The sequence below is a fragment of the Lynx canadensis genome, chromosome A3, assembly GCF_007474595.2.
Source record: "Lynx canadensis isolate LIC74 chromosome A3, mLynCan4.pri.v2, whole genome shotgun sequence".
NCBI lineage: Eukaryota > Metazoa > Chordata > Mammalia > Carnivora > Felidae > Lynx > Lynx canadensis.
In genome coordinates, this window is record NC_044305.1 from 12,320,885 (window position 1) to 12,336,227 (window position 15,343).

A 15,343-nucleotide genomic window follows, 5' to 3' on the forward strand; every position below is an offset into this window, starting at 1 on the left:
GGTTTGCAGGTGGGGGCAGAAGCATTTCGTGGGTGGTACTGTGTGCTTCCATCAAGGAGCACGTATGTCTGGCTGTCCCTCCCTTCAGCAACATTATTTCAAATGGCCTCATAACACTCTAAGGAATGGCGTACCACACTTTTGTTCTATTTTCTTTTAAAGAGCAATGTCTCATTGCTGGGACATCCAGGCTGTTTCTTATACAATCTTTTTCCTATGACAACTAAAATTTCAATGAATGACCTTTCAAACACATGTCTGTACCCACAAATAATTATCTTTAGGTGAGCACCTTAGAATGTTATCTAAGGAAAAACGTAAACCCACCGGCAATCTCCTTAGTGGCTTACTGTAAATGTTGACCTTTCTTTTCAGATCAGGCTCCCAGCTTTTTCTAAATCTATACACTGGCATTAGGAGCTTCCAGGAGGCGCATAAGGGCTGGGGAAGCAGCACTCGGGTGGGAGGAAAGCCACTGCAACACAGGTGTGCTTGTGCAACATGAACTGCGGGGGCGCGGGAACCCCATGAGGGGGTGCATGTGAACCCACCTGCCGTCTGCAGCCACACAGGCTGACTCTCAGATATGTGACATATTTGAAAGATAAGGAAAAACCCAGAGTTAAAGTCAGGCTTCACTGTAGTTCCAAAAATGCAATTGACCAAAGACAGATAGACAATGAATGAAAGGAATGCTGGGAGTCATCCTAAGGCATTCACCAAGCTTTCAAAGGAAACACACCTCATGCCAGGAATTCCCAAGGTAGTTGCCATCGGTGTGTGCCACCGTAATAAGCGTCTTTATGGTGTCGATGTTTTTCTGCTTCATTTCTGTGATGCTGGAGCTGGCCGTCAGCAGGGAGAAGCGAGCAAGAGCCTGAACATAGGCGTCTCGCTCCAGCTGTAACGGAAGCCCAAACAAGAGACAACGCTCAGATTCCACCCTTAGCGTGACCGTTTTCACATCGACTGGACTGTGTCCCGGGCTTCTGACACCTTCTGTATACATATCGCCTAACAGACTTCACGCACATTATCAGGCCGGTTATTCGGTGCTGGCGTCCTCCTGCTCCCGGAACATCCCTGCACACCTCATGGCTGAGAGCCAGCTCTCTCCCTTGCAGCTGACGTCAGACTTAAGTTCCAGGTTCTATTCCCTCTGGAGGGAGTGGGAGAGGAATCTGTTGGATGTTAAGATCGTCACATACACTCAGGGCGCCTGGGTGGCTCAGCTGATTAAGCATCCAACCTCAGCTCAGGTCATAATCTCATGGTTCGTGAGTTCAAGCCCCACGTCAGGCTCTCTGCTGTCAACACAGAGCCCGCTTTGGATCCTCTGTGCCCCCTCTCTCCCTGCCCCTCCCCCTGCTCTCTCTCTCAAAAATAAGTTTTTTAAATAGACATTAAAAAAATGTTTAAAAATGTTGAAATGTTTACACTGTAACATCTGCAGTAGTATCTGCAACAATCTTGCAAGGTAGGCCTATTTTCTCAACTCTGCAAATGAGGAAATCAAGAGTGTCTTCCAGAGAAGTTAGCTGGGCCAAGGTCACATGGTTAGAGAAGTAGCACAGCTGGGTTCTGAAACCCAGACTGAGGTCAAAGCCTGTGGTCTTGGTACAGCAGAAAATGTCTAACTGTAAAGTAAGCAGGAATAGATTTGAGTTTTTCAAAATAAATGGGTGCAAATTCTTATTTAAGAAGTAATGCATGGAACTGACGATTTCCTAATTTCCTAGCAGTTTGAGAATCTTATTCTGTTTAGTTGCTTGCGTTTTTCAAGATTCAAAGGTTTACAGGCACATTCATTTTGCAGTAAATTATTAGTCTCTCCCAGAGAAGACCTAGATATGAAGGAAATTATAATAAAAACGGATCTTAAAAGGAAAAGTAATATTTTAAGCACTAGGGCACACAAATTAGTCAGACGGATAGGAAGTCTGTTTTGTCAAGCCCTGTCAAGTAGCTTGAAACCCACCCACCCCTAAAGAAGGTTATAATCCAAATCTCCAATTCTTCCCGCAGAGGAGACTGTTGTCAGCACAAATCTGTGGGTTTCCTCTCAGCAGGCATGAGTAAGGAGCTTGCTGAGAATTTCTGGCTAGGTGGAAATGTCTGGTAGCTTCTAAGTTTCGCCAAATCCAAAGGCACACAGCCCACCAGGATCGCTGGAGCTTTGTTAAACTCACCTGCATTCCAAAGATGCAGGCAATCCGGACTGCACACCGGATGCCCTCCAAGCACAGGGAGGCCACTTCTGTGTCGTCACAGTTCTGCAGTCCGATGCTATAGGCGGCCAGCAGTGGTGTCCACACCAGCTAAAAGGGAGCAAGGTTTCAAATGCTACAACTGTAGCATGGCAACAGCCATTAAAGACCACACTGCTACTTATGAGCACAGGCAGGATGCCACATCATCACTATTTTGCTTTCAGCCTATTCCATTCACAATATAAAATAGTTCCTCCTGACCTGTGGTCAAAGGTATCACAACAGCACTACAGATACGCTCTTTACTAGACATGTGGTTCAAAAGGAAGGAAGATAAATACGTGGCTGGAGTACCTGCGCTCGTGACAGACATCATTAGTCAACTGGAGGGCCCACTCCCTCCTGAGTCTATTCAGGGCACGAGAATCCTTCATTCACAGTGCAGCAGGCAGCCATTGCCAATCAGAGGCTGGCATGCAAAATAAAACCTATAAGTAACTTATATTCTATAAACTTAGTTCACTGAAAGTTTCCTAGTTCAAATTATTTAGACTTTATTTTTCCTCCAGTTTTGTTGTGAATTCCCTGGAAATAAAGCTTCACAAAAATCTAAGAGGATATTGATAGTTACTATAAAAATATCTTAGAGAAAAATTACGTGCTATGTATATAAAACATGTATCTTTTCTAGACATCTTAAAAATAGAAGGACTTCAGGACATTATTCTTTACTTCCAGCTAATTTCATCCGGTAAACTAACCCTGAGGCCACTGAGGTGAGATGTTAAAATGATCTCTTTTGCGTGAATAATTATTCATTCATTCAATATCCCCGCAGCTCTAACAACAACCCTGTATTTGTCCCCATTTTACAGATGATGAGACGATGAGTAACCCGAACCAGGTCACAGAGCTATGAAGTGGCAAACCAGCCATTCCGACACAGAGCCCGTGCCTGTGGCCAGTGCTGGTGCATCCCCGGCATCATAAGGGCTTCTGGGAAGGACTCACTTTAGTTACCGTTTAGACAGAAGCACCCAGACTTGGCCTTTCCTCTCCTCAACCTCTTCACCATCACAGCGTGGCTGGTTAGCTTCCAGCTGGTCACCTCCAGAATCAGGCTGAGCCGGGTCCTCACTTCTCAGTATACTCACCTTGAACATTGGCCGGACGTGGTCCAAGTGTGTGGCACTTGTGAACGGGGCTTTGGCATGGCTCACGGCCTCCATCAGGGCCTTGGCTGTTCTAGCCATTTGCTCCATCTCCAGATTGTACAGCAGCCGTCGCTGTTTTTCACTAGCTACGCCTACAAAGAAATAGGGGAGTGTGACACCCACGGACAGCTTGCTATGTGCTAGGCACACAAGTCCCCCTGACCACTTCCATGAGCGTGTTCGGAATATTACCACTTTACTGAAGGAGGAAATGAGGCAAGGAGAGGCCTAGTACCTCGGCCAGTAAGCAGTAGAGGTGGGACCTGAGCCCAGCCAGCGTGGCTCTACAGCCGGTGCTCTAAACCCCTACACTGGGCTGAAACTGATCGTGCCGTGGGCCTTACCTAACAGAATCCTCACCAACGTTGGCACAATCACCAGTGGCATTAAAGCAGTTTCAGGGAACATTTTGTGGGGGTAATTTGGCTCTCAGATCACTCATTGAAATTCTTTCTTGTAGCTAATCACAAATTTAGCAAGAAGATGGTTATAATTATGAAAAGACTCAACATAATCACAATAACTAATTTAAACACATTTGCTATTCAGATGTCTAGATACACAAATTAGATTTATTATCAAGGGACTTAACCATGCACTCTAATACACTCGAAATTTAGAATAAAAATAATTTGCCATTAGACCTTACTCTGCTTAGTTGATTTGGTTGCGATCGTATGCTCTTTTGTTTCTTTCATTGCAATTTTCTTGCCTTCTATTTCTTCATATATGCTTGAGAGGTATTCTTCCGGTAGGTCTTTACTATCATTGATACCCCGATTCATTTTAATATACTGTTCTTTTGTCATTTTATTTTTTACCTGAAATTAAAAAAAAATAAAAAACAATTTAGAAACCATCCAGTGGTCCAAATAAAGCTCCTTATTTAGCTGCTGCAATATATAAATCACTAAAATATTTTACCTGAGGGCTGTGCAAGTCTGTAGTTAGCATGATAATGGAGTATGCTAGGACATATGCAGTGTCAGCACTAGCAAATAGGGTTTGCCTGGAAGAGAAGGTTCCAGATGTAAGAACATGCACAGAGAGGAGGCGAAAGGAGACATACTGCACTGAAAGCGGGCTGACCGTTCCACGTGATGGCAAACTAGTCAAAAGCATTCATCCTTTCATCATCACTGAATAACAATTACTAATGACCCTGAGTGTAGAAAAAGCTAATCAAGAAACCATGTCAAGCTTTAGATTTCTTTGCATAATACAGTTTTAAGTAAAGTTTTAAAGGCCTAGGGATCAGGGTGTGGCAAGCAAGACACCCAGAGCACAAAATGCAAGGAGACGCTCACTCCAACCATGAGCGTGAGGCCCCCTTCTAGTCTGCACCTTTGTGCCTCACTTGCTTCACCCTGGTCCTGTTCCTGAGAGCATCTACTTTGTGCTGGGCACTGGGTGTAAAGAGGACAAGAACTGCTGTTCAGGGACACCTGGCCGGCTCAGTCAGGGGAGTGTGCGACTCTTGATCTCGGGGTCATAAGTTTAATAAGCCCCATGTTGGGGGCACCTGGGTGCCTCAGTTGGTGGAGCATCTGACTTCAGTTCAGGTCATGATCTCACAGCTCAGGGGTTCAAGCCCTGCGTCAGGCTCTGTGCTGACAGCTCAGAGCCTGGAGCCTGCTTCGGAGTCTGCCCCTCTCTCTCTCTCTGCCCCTCCCCTGCTCATATTCTCCCTCTCTCTCAAAGTAAATAAACATTAAAAAAAAAAAAAAAGGTAAATAAATACAAATAAAAATAAAAAAATAAGCCCCAAGTTGGGTGTAGAGATTACTTAAATAAAATCTTAAAAAAACAGCTGTTCAGTTATTGTTTATAGCTTACATTCCCCACTGTAATACTGAACAGCACACATTTGAAGAAAAATACATTGTTCTAAATAATAAGCTGAAGTCTGACTGTTTTTTTGCCCAAGGCAAGAGAAGAAAGGCAAAAACTGGTGGATGCATAGCCTCAAAAACATGTGAGGCTGAAGCTACAAAACTGGTCTGTGTCCACATCGCCCCCAAAAGGAAAGGGAGACACTCTGAAGAACATAACGAAAAGACCGATTCCAAAATAAAATTCAATTGGGTCACATGTTTACCGATGAAGAGAAACAGATCAAGGCACGAGGCTCACACAGGAGACTATGTTCAAAGGAAACAAAATCTCCTTATGCCTTTGTAGCAAATTCTAATGTCCACTTGGTTAAAATGACCAGGTGCTGCCTTTATTGTCCATGTGTCTCAGAGGGAACAGCCGGCTGTGCACCTGGAGCATCAGGACCAATTAATATGAAAACCAAGTTGACCTGAGGCAAAACTGTTCTCGAAATGTCTCCACTGAACAATCTCCATATCATGTTCAAGTACATTCAGAAATTCTGCACTTCGTGCCCACTGGGAGCAGCATGAGCTTTTGAGTTAGACAATTCACATTCAATCCTATTCCGCTACTTGCTGGCCGATTAGCTTTTGGTCAGGTTGCTCAATCTCCTCAATCTCCCAGAGCCTCAGTTTTCTCATCTATAAAACGGAGACCTACTCACAGGATTATCATTAATTATGAAAAACCCATGGCATGACAGACATAGAAGAAATATTTAATAAAGGTTAGCCCTCTTTTTAATTTCCACTTCTACAAAAAAAACATGAACTACCCACCAGAAGAGGCCCTAAGATGAAATCATGTATTTAAGGCAGGTTTTATTAGTTATATAGCCATTTCTGTAACCTGCTCATTAGTTACGTAACCAAAGAAAAACCAAAATCCTTGAGATCTACTCTGTATGTTAAATCGGGGAGCTGTTTTTTGGTTTTTTTTTTTTTTACGGTACTTTTTTGTTTTTTATTTTAGAGAGAAAGAGAGAAAGCAAGCGGGGGAGAGGGGGAGAGGGGGAGAGGGATTGAGAGAGAGAGACAGAGAATGAATCCCAAGCAGATTCTGTGCTCAGCATGGAGCCCCATGTGGGGCTTGATCCCATGACCCTGCGATCATGAGCCAAGTCAAAATCAAGAGTCAAATGTTTCACTGAGCCACCCAGCACCCCAAGGAGCCGTTGTTAATTAGGGAAGAGATGCCCAAGGACCTCCCTCCAACTCATAAAATTACTCTTATCACAATTAATAGCACGGATTCTAGGAGCACCTGGGTGGCTCAGGCAGTTAAGCGTCTGGCTCTTGATTTCGGCTCAGCTCATGATCTCACGGTTTTGGGGTTTGATCCCTGCATCCAAGGGCCAGGCTTGACAGTGCAGAGCCCACCTGGGATTCTCTCTCTGCGGCCCCCCCCCCCCCCCCCAAATAAATAAACATAAAAATAAAAAAATAAAAAAAAACAGTATGGGCTCCAGCTGTGTGAACGTGGGCAAGTTACTTAAGCCTCTCCAGTCCTCTCCTTGTCTGTAGAAAGGGGACACAGACAGAAGCTGTGAGGTCTTACATAAAATAATCCCTCAGCACAATGCCTGGTACATGGTAACAAACTTCAGTTGCCTAGCACAGATTTAGAAAGATTAAACTCAAGTCCTAACCAATCGAAGACTAGTGCTCTGAGGCAGGCAAAAAGGTGATGTGGAAGGGACTTAGACACAGTGCTCACCCCTGGTTGCACTCTATGTATCTCGCTGCAAACTTCTCCATCAATCGATCAATCTTCTGGGCTTCCCCAGGTAGGCGGAAACCTTCCAGAAATGTCCGCAGGGCTGAGACAAACTCCTTTTCACAGAAGTCAAGTTGGTCCACGTAGGCATACATCACTTCCTTGTTGAACCTCGTGCTCTCTCCCAGAAAATCACCTACTTGGGTCTGAAACATATGCACCCACTCACATCTAGAAACTGTCATACGTGAACCCACAGTAAGGCACACTTCAGGCAGAGCGGAGAAGGCAGAACACCCTGCTCTCAACACCCAGAACAGGCTGGCCCACTAGAAAAGCTGGGCGACTCCGAGCCTGCCCACCCGCCCAACTGGTCCGGGCTCAGGCTATCCTGCCGTGGACGAAGCAGGAGGAGGCAGCACGAGAGACTTAAAGATGGGAACACGATGAGACATACTCAGGAGGGAGGTTAGCTGCAGATGAGCAGCCAGAAGTCTCTGGCAGTCAAAGGACACTTCTAGTTCTGACGCTGTTCCACCAAGAACACAACTACCTCTTGGGAGCTTTTTGCAACGCTGGAGCAAGTAGGACTGCTGTCAGCAGGGGTGTGGACAAAAGCCACTGCACTCAGGGTCAGTCACACTGTAGGTTAAAGCCGGAAGGGTCTCAGAATCACCTGATAAAACCTACACGCAAGTGCCCCACCCCGAGGCTTACAGAATCAAGGCGCTCCTCCTGGTGCAGGAATTGGGCAATATCTTCGACGGACGTTCCCAGCATGCCCTGCTCCTGAAGGAACTGGATCCCTCTCTTGGGTTTCTTGTTGAAACTGTTTCGAGAAGAGATAGGACATGGGTTACTTATTTCAACGTCTGGAGAACAGAAAAAGCTGGCATCTGGGCCATGAACAAGTCACGTTTATCAGCTTAGGAAGGTCGTGTGTGTCCTGGCAGCTTCTCCAAATTCCGCCTTTAATTTCTGACCTAGCTGTAGCAGAGTCTGATGGCTGTCACCCAACATCAGTTCTCCTCTTCTCCCACATGAACAGAACCCAAGGATGTTTAGCCGGGCACACGACTACCTGAAATAAAAACTACATTTTCCTGCCTCCCTCAAACAAAGTATGGCCATGTGATAAAGTTCTGGCCTGTGACATACGAGCAGAAGTGGTGTGGGTACTTTCAGGAAGGAGCCTTAAACAAAGCTGGCTTGGCTGGGAGGTATATTCTTTTTGCCCTTTCTTCTTTATTCCCTAGGATATATGTGACGGCTGGTGCTCCAGCAGTCACCTTAAGCCATGAGGTAACACGGAAGGTGAAAATTGTGTTAAAGATGGTGAAGCAGAAAAAGTAAAAGAGCCTGGATCTCTGATGTCCGTAAGAACCAATATAAGAGTCCTAGACTGTCCATGTTGGGATTTCCTTTACTAGTGCTTAAGTACTGTTTCTATTTCCTGTTAAAGGTAGGCGTACTTAACTATGTATAAATTCAACTCACTATTTACCAGGCCCTGCACTGGAGAAGGCTATTCACGTGTCAGCACGGACTGGGGCAAAGGCTACAAGGGAAGGACATGGATAGTGTGCAAGCAAGAGCAGCTTGGGACCTGTGCAGACAGGTGGCTCCAGAAGGCCTCCTTGAGGAAGAGAGGTTTTGCCAAGTCTTAAGGAGGAAAAAGACCCACGAGTATTCCAAGCAGAGGGCACGATGGTGAAAAGAGCTTGAGGTATTCAAGGGACTGAAGTGTATCTTACGACGTGGATACTGGCAGGAGGATGAGGTCAGTGAGGGGGACCCAGAGGTGGGATCAGGCTGTGATGAGGAGAGAGACACCTGGAATGATTGTAGGCAGGGCAGTGGTATGACCTGATTTAAGTTTTTAAAAGATTAGCTCCGGGAGAACAGACTGGGGAGATGCCAGTCTGGGGAGAGCGGAAATAAGACCAACACTTCAATTAATAAGTGAGTATTCTAACATCAACTTTTTTTTTTTTTTAATATTTATTTACTTTTGAGAGAGAAAGAGAGACAGAGTGTGAGTGGATGAGGGGCAGAGAGGGAGGGGGACACAGAATCCAAAGCAGGCTCCAGGCATTGAACTGACAGCACAGAGCCCAACATGGGGCTCGAACTCATGAACGGCGAGATCGTGACCTGAGCCGAAGTCAGATGCTTAACTGACTGACCCACCCAGGTGCTCAACTATTTTTTTTTTTTAATGTTTTATTTTTGAGACAGAGAGAGAGCAAGTGAGCATGAGCAAGGGAGGGGCAAAGACAGAGGGGGACAAGGATCTGAAGTGGGCTCTGTGCTGACAGCAGAGGGCCTGATGCAGGGCTCGAACTCACAAACTGTGAGATCACGAGCCGAACTTGGACACTCAACTGACTGAGCCATCCAGGCACCCCTAACATCAACTTTTAAAACAAACTGAATTTACTAAGTTAACCAATCATTCAAAATTTGGACAGGATGTAAAACTGTGCTCATATATTTTTGTGTGGGAAAGACTGGAAAGAAATACATTAAAATTACCAATGATTGTGATAATGATGATGTGCTTATATGGGAGAATGTCCTTCTTTTTCACAGATGTAGGGCTGAGGTATTATGATGGGTGCAAATTACTTTCAAATGGCTCAGAAAAAAAGATACATAGATAACCCTAATGGGGTAACATTAATTCTTCTGTGTGTTGAAATTTTTCATAAGATATAGTTGGAAAATAGTTATCAACAGTGATTTCCTCTACATGATAATTTCATGAATGATTAAACATTCCTGTGTTGTACTTCTAGTTTCTGAATTGGTTTAACTTCTTTCATTAGGAAAAATAAAACTAAAAAGACCAGGCATCAGTTACACAAAGCTATTCAATTTCGGCCTCGATGTCCCTCTCCATCTCCCGCTCACTCCCTCTGCCTGGCTCAGTCGGGCTCAGCTGCAAGTGCCAGCACTGCCCTTTCGTGACAGGCATTCCCCTTGTGGACTCAGTCCCGGGGGGATGTGGCTTTGTCAGAGGCCCCAAGAGATTCGGCTGGAGTAGCAGCCATACTCACAGCTCGATGCCGTGTTCAATAATCTCCTTTTGTTGCTTGATGACCTCAAACTGCTCCGGATCATCTTGGACAGCCATCTGGGTCCCTGAGGACACTGTGGACTCCATGGATGTCACACTGCTCCGTCTGGCCATGTCAAGGCCTTTCCCGTCCCCCATTTCCTGATCTGTGGGCCTCTCCTGACCTGACATAAAAGCAAAGGAAACCAAATAAGCAGATGGGATACAGACACACCTGAGCTCAGATGGGGCTCTGTGGTTTCCTTTCCCAGACCTGTAACAATAAAGCTTGTACTGGAAGAATCACAAGCACGAAAACTTGATTATTACTCAGATACTTAAAAACTTACTTTTTTGTCGAACTTGATAAGCTAATTCTAAAAAGTACAGAAACTGTCAAGACACTTGAAGAGCAGTGGCTAGGAAGACCTGCCCTAACAGGTACAAACTCACTAAGAACTCGAGGCATCTGAAAAGGCTGGTGTTGGCACAAGAACAGACAAATCCATGGAACAGAATAGAAAATTCAGGAACAGGCTTCCTTCTGCAGGGAAATGCGTGTATTATTAAGGTGGTGCTTCAAGGTGGTGAGGGAAGGAGAGACTACTAAAAATATGTCAGAACAACTGTCTCTCCATTTGGGAAAATGACATTAGAGCACAACTCACACTATTCCCCCCAAATTCCAGATGCATTAAAAAGCAGAAGCTTTCAGGTAGTCTGAAAACTACAGCGTTTTGCTAATTCTGAGACAGCGACACAAACACAGCTTTCCCCAACAGTCGGAAGCAGCCTATCGTGAATGGAGGTGGCGGTGCAAAGTGCTCTCTCACCGAGGCTGGTCTGGTGGTTGGGATTGACATACAGGTCTTTGCTCCATTCCACCATGCACTTGAGAATGGACACGAGGCACTCCAAACCTTTCTTCCTCAGACTGAGCTCCTAAAGGTCAGAAGGGACATAGCACAGAGGCTTAACACACAAATTGAGTGCAGACATCTACAGGGCTCTTAGGGAATCCTGCGAGGATACAAGATAATCACGGACATTCGGTGCTATTAACCACAGAACCCAAGGAAAAGTTAACAGGTGATGTAAGTATTAAGGGCTCATTGCAAAACCCCTGAAACTCTCTACCGCTGTTCATCACAAATACCGTAGCAGCAAAAATGTGAGATGTATGCTTTCCAAAAATGAGCAGTGTTATCTGCCTTTTTTTTTTTTTTTTTTTTAAAGTAAACTCTACACCCAATTAGGGGTTTGGACTCACAACCCCCAGATCAAGAGTCATACCCTCAAGGGTGCCTGGGTGGCTTAGCTGGTTGGGCATCTGACTCTTGATTTCTACTCAGGTCATGGTCCCAGGGTCATGGGATCGAGCACCGTGTTGGGCTTCACACTGAGCGTGGAGTCTGCTCAAGATTTTTTTCTCTTTCTCTCTCTACCCCTCTCCCTTGCTTGTGTGTGTGAGCTCTTAAAAGAAAATGAATCTTAAAAAACAAAACAAAACAGTTGCACACTCTACCTACTGAGGCAGCCAGGTACACCAAGTGTGACCTGAATTTTTAAAAGGAAGCTATTCACTGTTTATATAATTTAAAAAAAACACTTAACACTTTTCCTTTTTAAAAAACCAACAGGGTCTTAACCAGTGACTGCCCTCCCTCCTGAAAAAAAGAAAAGAATTTTACATCATCCAGCAAATGAGTGATTCTGGACATATTCTTACTCCTCAGACACTCACAAATGCATTCCATTTTAAGGTTTACTCTACAAGTAAATAAAAATACTGTTTGTTTTTAAGTAGCATTCCTTAAAAAATCGAATGTGAATCACAGATAACCTAAAGAAATACAACTAGTTTAAGACTCAAAACAGCATCTAAGGTGGCACAGCTCTCTCTGCAAGTCTAATGACAGCTATGGACTTTCTACGGAAAATGCCCATACACCAGAATTGTACCCATAATTCCAGGCAGCACACAGACCTTCTGACCAGTTCCCTCAGAGACCTTAGGTTAAGATCCTGTTCTCTGTGTAGGCACACTAACGAGGCAATCTGATAAGAGGCAATGTCCTTTGCCTTACTGGAGCCTGGGATCCTGTTTTCATTCAATCTTTGGAACGGTGATTAAGTGTGAACTCACTTCCTACAGTTCTAGGCTCAAATGTCAACCTGGAGGGACTACCCTCATGACCCCATTAAAAGTGGCAATACCCTCACTTCTAGGACTCCTTTATCCCCACTTTATTTTTCTCTACAGCTTATTTCTTCATTGTCTGCTAGTAAGTGTCATGACCACAGCAACTGTGCATGCTCATGTGAGTGTCCTTTCACCACTGCATTCCAGCACCACGGACAGCGCCTGCCTGGCACAAGGTCATGCTCCATAAATGTTTACTGAAACAAATGCACATTAAGTAGAAATGGGTGTTCTCAGTGTCCTTACCTGCAGAGGTGTCATTCCCAGCTCATGTCCACTTCTTCCCTGAGCGATTTTGGATAAATCGTTTACGAGGCGCTCAAAAATGTTAGCAGCATTTAAATCACAGTCGTAGTTGACATAAATATCTACAACACACTGGGCATCTTGGAAAATAACACACAGATATTAGAAATTCTGATCAAACACACACAGCAGTTACATTTTCTTATCACATGAGATTCCTTTTATAAAAATGCTTCCCTGTAAACTACGGACTCGGGTGGACACACCTCCCTCAGGAAAAGTGTGTCAGACGTTCTAGAAGTCGGGAGGCCCGCTTTCCAGGCCTGCCTCAGCACCGACTGAAATCTCAGGCATCTCATTCCACCTCTCCAAGGCTCACTCTCCTCAAAAGAAGTAATGATTGCCTGATCCACCTCTTAAAGTTATGTAACTAATGAAATCATGCTTGATGACAGACAAGAGGGGGCTTGATTGATAGCCCCACAACTGTGCGTTCATAAGGTAAATCCAAATTTACCTTAGCATCCAACCAGGGGTTAGCAGCACCAACACCTTGGGTCCTGTGACTAACAAACTGTTCAGTTTGTGGGCAGAGTGACCAAGTCTCCTAGTTTGGCAGGGTGATGGGGTTTCCCACGATGTGGGACTTTCTGTGCTAAGACCACAAAGTGCCAGGCAAACCGGATTGAGCTGGTCATCCTCTAAGGGAGAGTGGGGCAGGACTAGACAGTACGTTAGCAGTAGCCTTTAAGGTAAGGATTTCCCAGCACTGCATTAAAACTCTAATAGCATAAAGTAAAGGGCTCAATCTGGATTCTGGAAAATCAAAGCTTCAGAAGCATTTCTGGGTAAGTCAATGGATGAGCACACCCTCAGGGTGAAAATACCTGCACAGATCCTTGTCAGAGTCTGAATGACCATCCACCTGTGCTCAAAAGAACTTGTTGATGTTTCTAAAATGTTCAGGAAAATCTCTTTGAAAAAGACCTACATGGCATGGAGACAAAGGAGGACACCAATTAATCCAGTTTAAATTAGGGCTCAAAAACCCCAAAGGCTTTAGGGGATAGGCAGAGCGAAGCAGCCTGGGCAGAAGTAGCAGAGCAATGCACACTCGCACTGCTGAGGCGCGCTGGAGCCCCGGCCTCCCGTGGGAACGGCTAGTGGGGTGGGGTGGGCCCACAGTGACCTGGAGAACATGGGCCCCACCGGAAACAGGACCAGCTGCTCCCGAGCAACGAGTGAGAGGAGCTGCCAGGCACAGTTATGTGCACTAAGTTACAATTTTGAGAGAAACCAGAAATCTGGATTTTCACGTAAAATCTGACTTCTCGATTTGCCAACTATTTCAGGTTATTTCAAACAATTTATAGGCTAAACAAACATGTTCAGGGGACTGAGTCCAGCATACAGACCATTTGATTTAAACTTCTGGTTAAAATGAAACGCACGCAGGATTCTGGGGCAAGGACTTTTAGGAAAAAGTACTCTCTTGCTCATTCAAAAAGTCCTTCTTTGGGCTGCCAGCAAGTAGACTGTGTAACTCTAGTTCCTGGAGACTGTGTCACCAGGGGTTAACTGAGTGTAAGCGTCACCATCATTAAAAAAAAAAAGTCATTTCAGAGCCCATACCTCTATCTGCATTTTCAAGTGCATTTTAAAGTTTGAGAGAAGAGTAAGAAAAATGGCAAGAGAGAGCTCAAAGACATCAGGCACTGAAGAGACGCCGTTTTTGGACAACGCCACACAGAGATACTGCTTGATTGCGTTGATGAACATCTCGTGAGTTCTGAAGACGGGGCCCGCGTTCTGCAGCACGGACAGGAGCAGCTGCAGGGAGACCACCTTGGAGCGCAGCTCGTGGGATCTGGGACAGAAAGTGAGAAACGGTGACGGCGATACAAGATTTCCATTTCAAGAAGCATGTTTCTTGACAAGGCTTTGCTTTTCTACCAGTGGGTAGCGTTTTCTGAGAGCCAGTGAGTTAAGGATTGTCACCTGCACCTCAATGCCAAGAGAGTGAGGGCAGATGGCATGAGGTGGGCCCTCCCAGAGGACTGTGAGAACAGGAACTGCCAACTCCTGCTTTTTTTCTCTCCCTGCCAAAAATAGGGAATACAGCAGGAGCAAAATAAGTGTAAACTGACTCCACAAAGCTGGTTCTACAACTAACCTAATAGAATCAATTACTTTACATTATACATGTGAAACTAAACGTGTGTCCTGCTCCATGTTTATGGACAATGCAAACAGGGCTCTTTATCCACCTGTCTCCTGCTTCCCACCACCACCCACAGGGCTGCAGAGAAAGGGAAATTTTCCTGAATCATCTCCTTAATGGTCACTGTGTCTCAACAGAAAAGCTGAAGATTATTATTAGCAACTAATAATAACAGGGACTATAAAACTCATAAAGTGCAGGGCCCTTGCACTCAGGATGCGATTACATCATCTCATGTAATTGATCCTGCAAGGCAATCTTCCACATTCCCATTTTTTCAGATGAGGTTCAGTAATTCATATGGCTGTGGAGTTGGTCTCAAGCGAGCTAGGAGGGAATGCAGCTTTCTGGCTCCAAAGGGCTATCATCCTTGCAGTAACTTGTTCATGACAAAGAATGTTTTGGCTTCTCTGGGTTGAATCTGAGGCTTAAATCTGTACTCAGGGAAGCAGAGGTTTCCAATGAGGGCAGGGAAGTGAGGTTTGTACACATCCTGCCTCTGCCCACCCTGCACTAGATTAAATTCATTAGTTAGGAAACAGAGGGGGCACATTCAATATAATGACTATTTTTCACACACAAACCAAGGAAAGCAAC

At 45.0% G+C, this 15,343-nt stretch overlaps 1 protein-coding gene across 1 annotated transcript in view; it reads right to left on the reverse strand.

Moving 5' to 3' along the window:
* The window catches only part of ARFGEF2 (ADP ribosylation factor guanine nucleotide exchange factor 2), a 103,592-nt gene that overhangs the window by 47,991 nt on the left and 40,258 nt on the right, over nucleotides 1-15,343 (reverse strand). The window contains exons 10-21 of the mRNA XM_030309451.1: nucleotides 14,158-14,392; nucleotides 13,413-13,512; nucleotides 12,526-12,665; nucleotides 10,910-11,018; nucleotides 10,078-10,261; nucleotides 7,736-7,847; nucleotides 7,019-7,224; nucleotides 4,349-4,433; nucleotides 4,074-4,245; nucleotides 3,365-3,516; nucleotides 2,190-2,318; nucleotides 743-901 (exon numbers count right to left, since the gene is read on the reverse strand). Coding sequence (XP_030165311.1) covers nucleotides 743-901; nucleotides 2,190-2,318; nucleotides 3,365-3,516; nucleotides 4,074-4,245; nucleotides 4,349-4,433; nucleotides 7,019-7,224; nucleotides 7,736-7,847; nucleotides 10,078-10,261; nucleotides 10,910-11,018; nucleotides 12,526-12,665; nucleotides 13,413-13,512; nucleotides 14,158-14,392 — 1,783 coding nt within the window. The remainder of the gene's footprint in view (nucleotides 1-742; nucleotides 902-2,189; nucleotides 2,319-3,364; nucleotides 3,517-4,073; nucleotides 4,246-4,348; nucleotides 4,434-7,018; nucleotides 7,225-7,735; nucleotides 7,848-10,077; nucleotides 10,262-10,909; nucleotides 11,019-12,525; nucleotides 12,666-13,412; nucleotides 13,513-14,157; nucleotides 14,393-15,343) is intronic.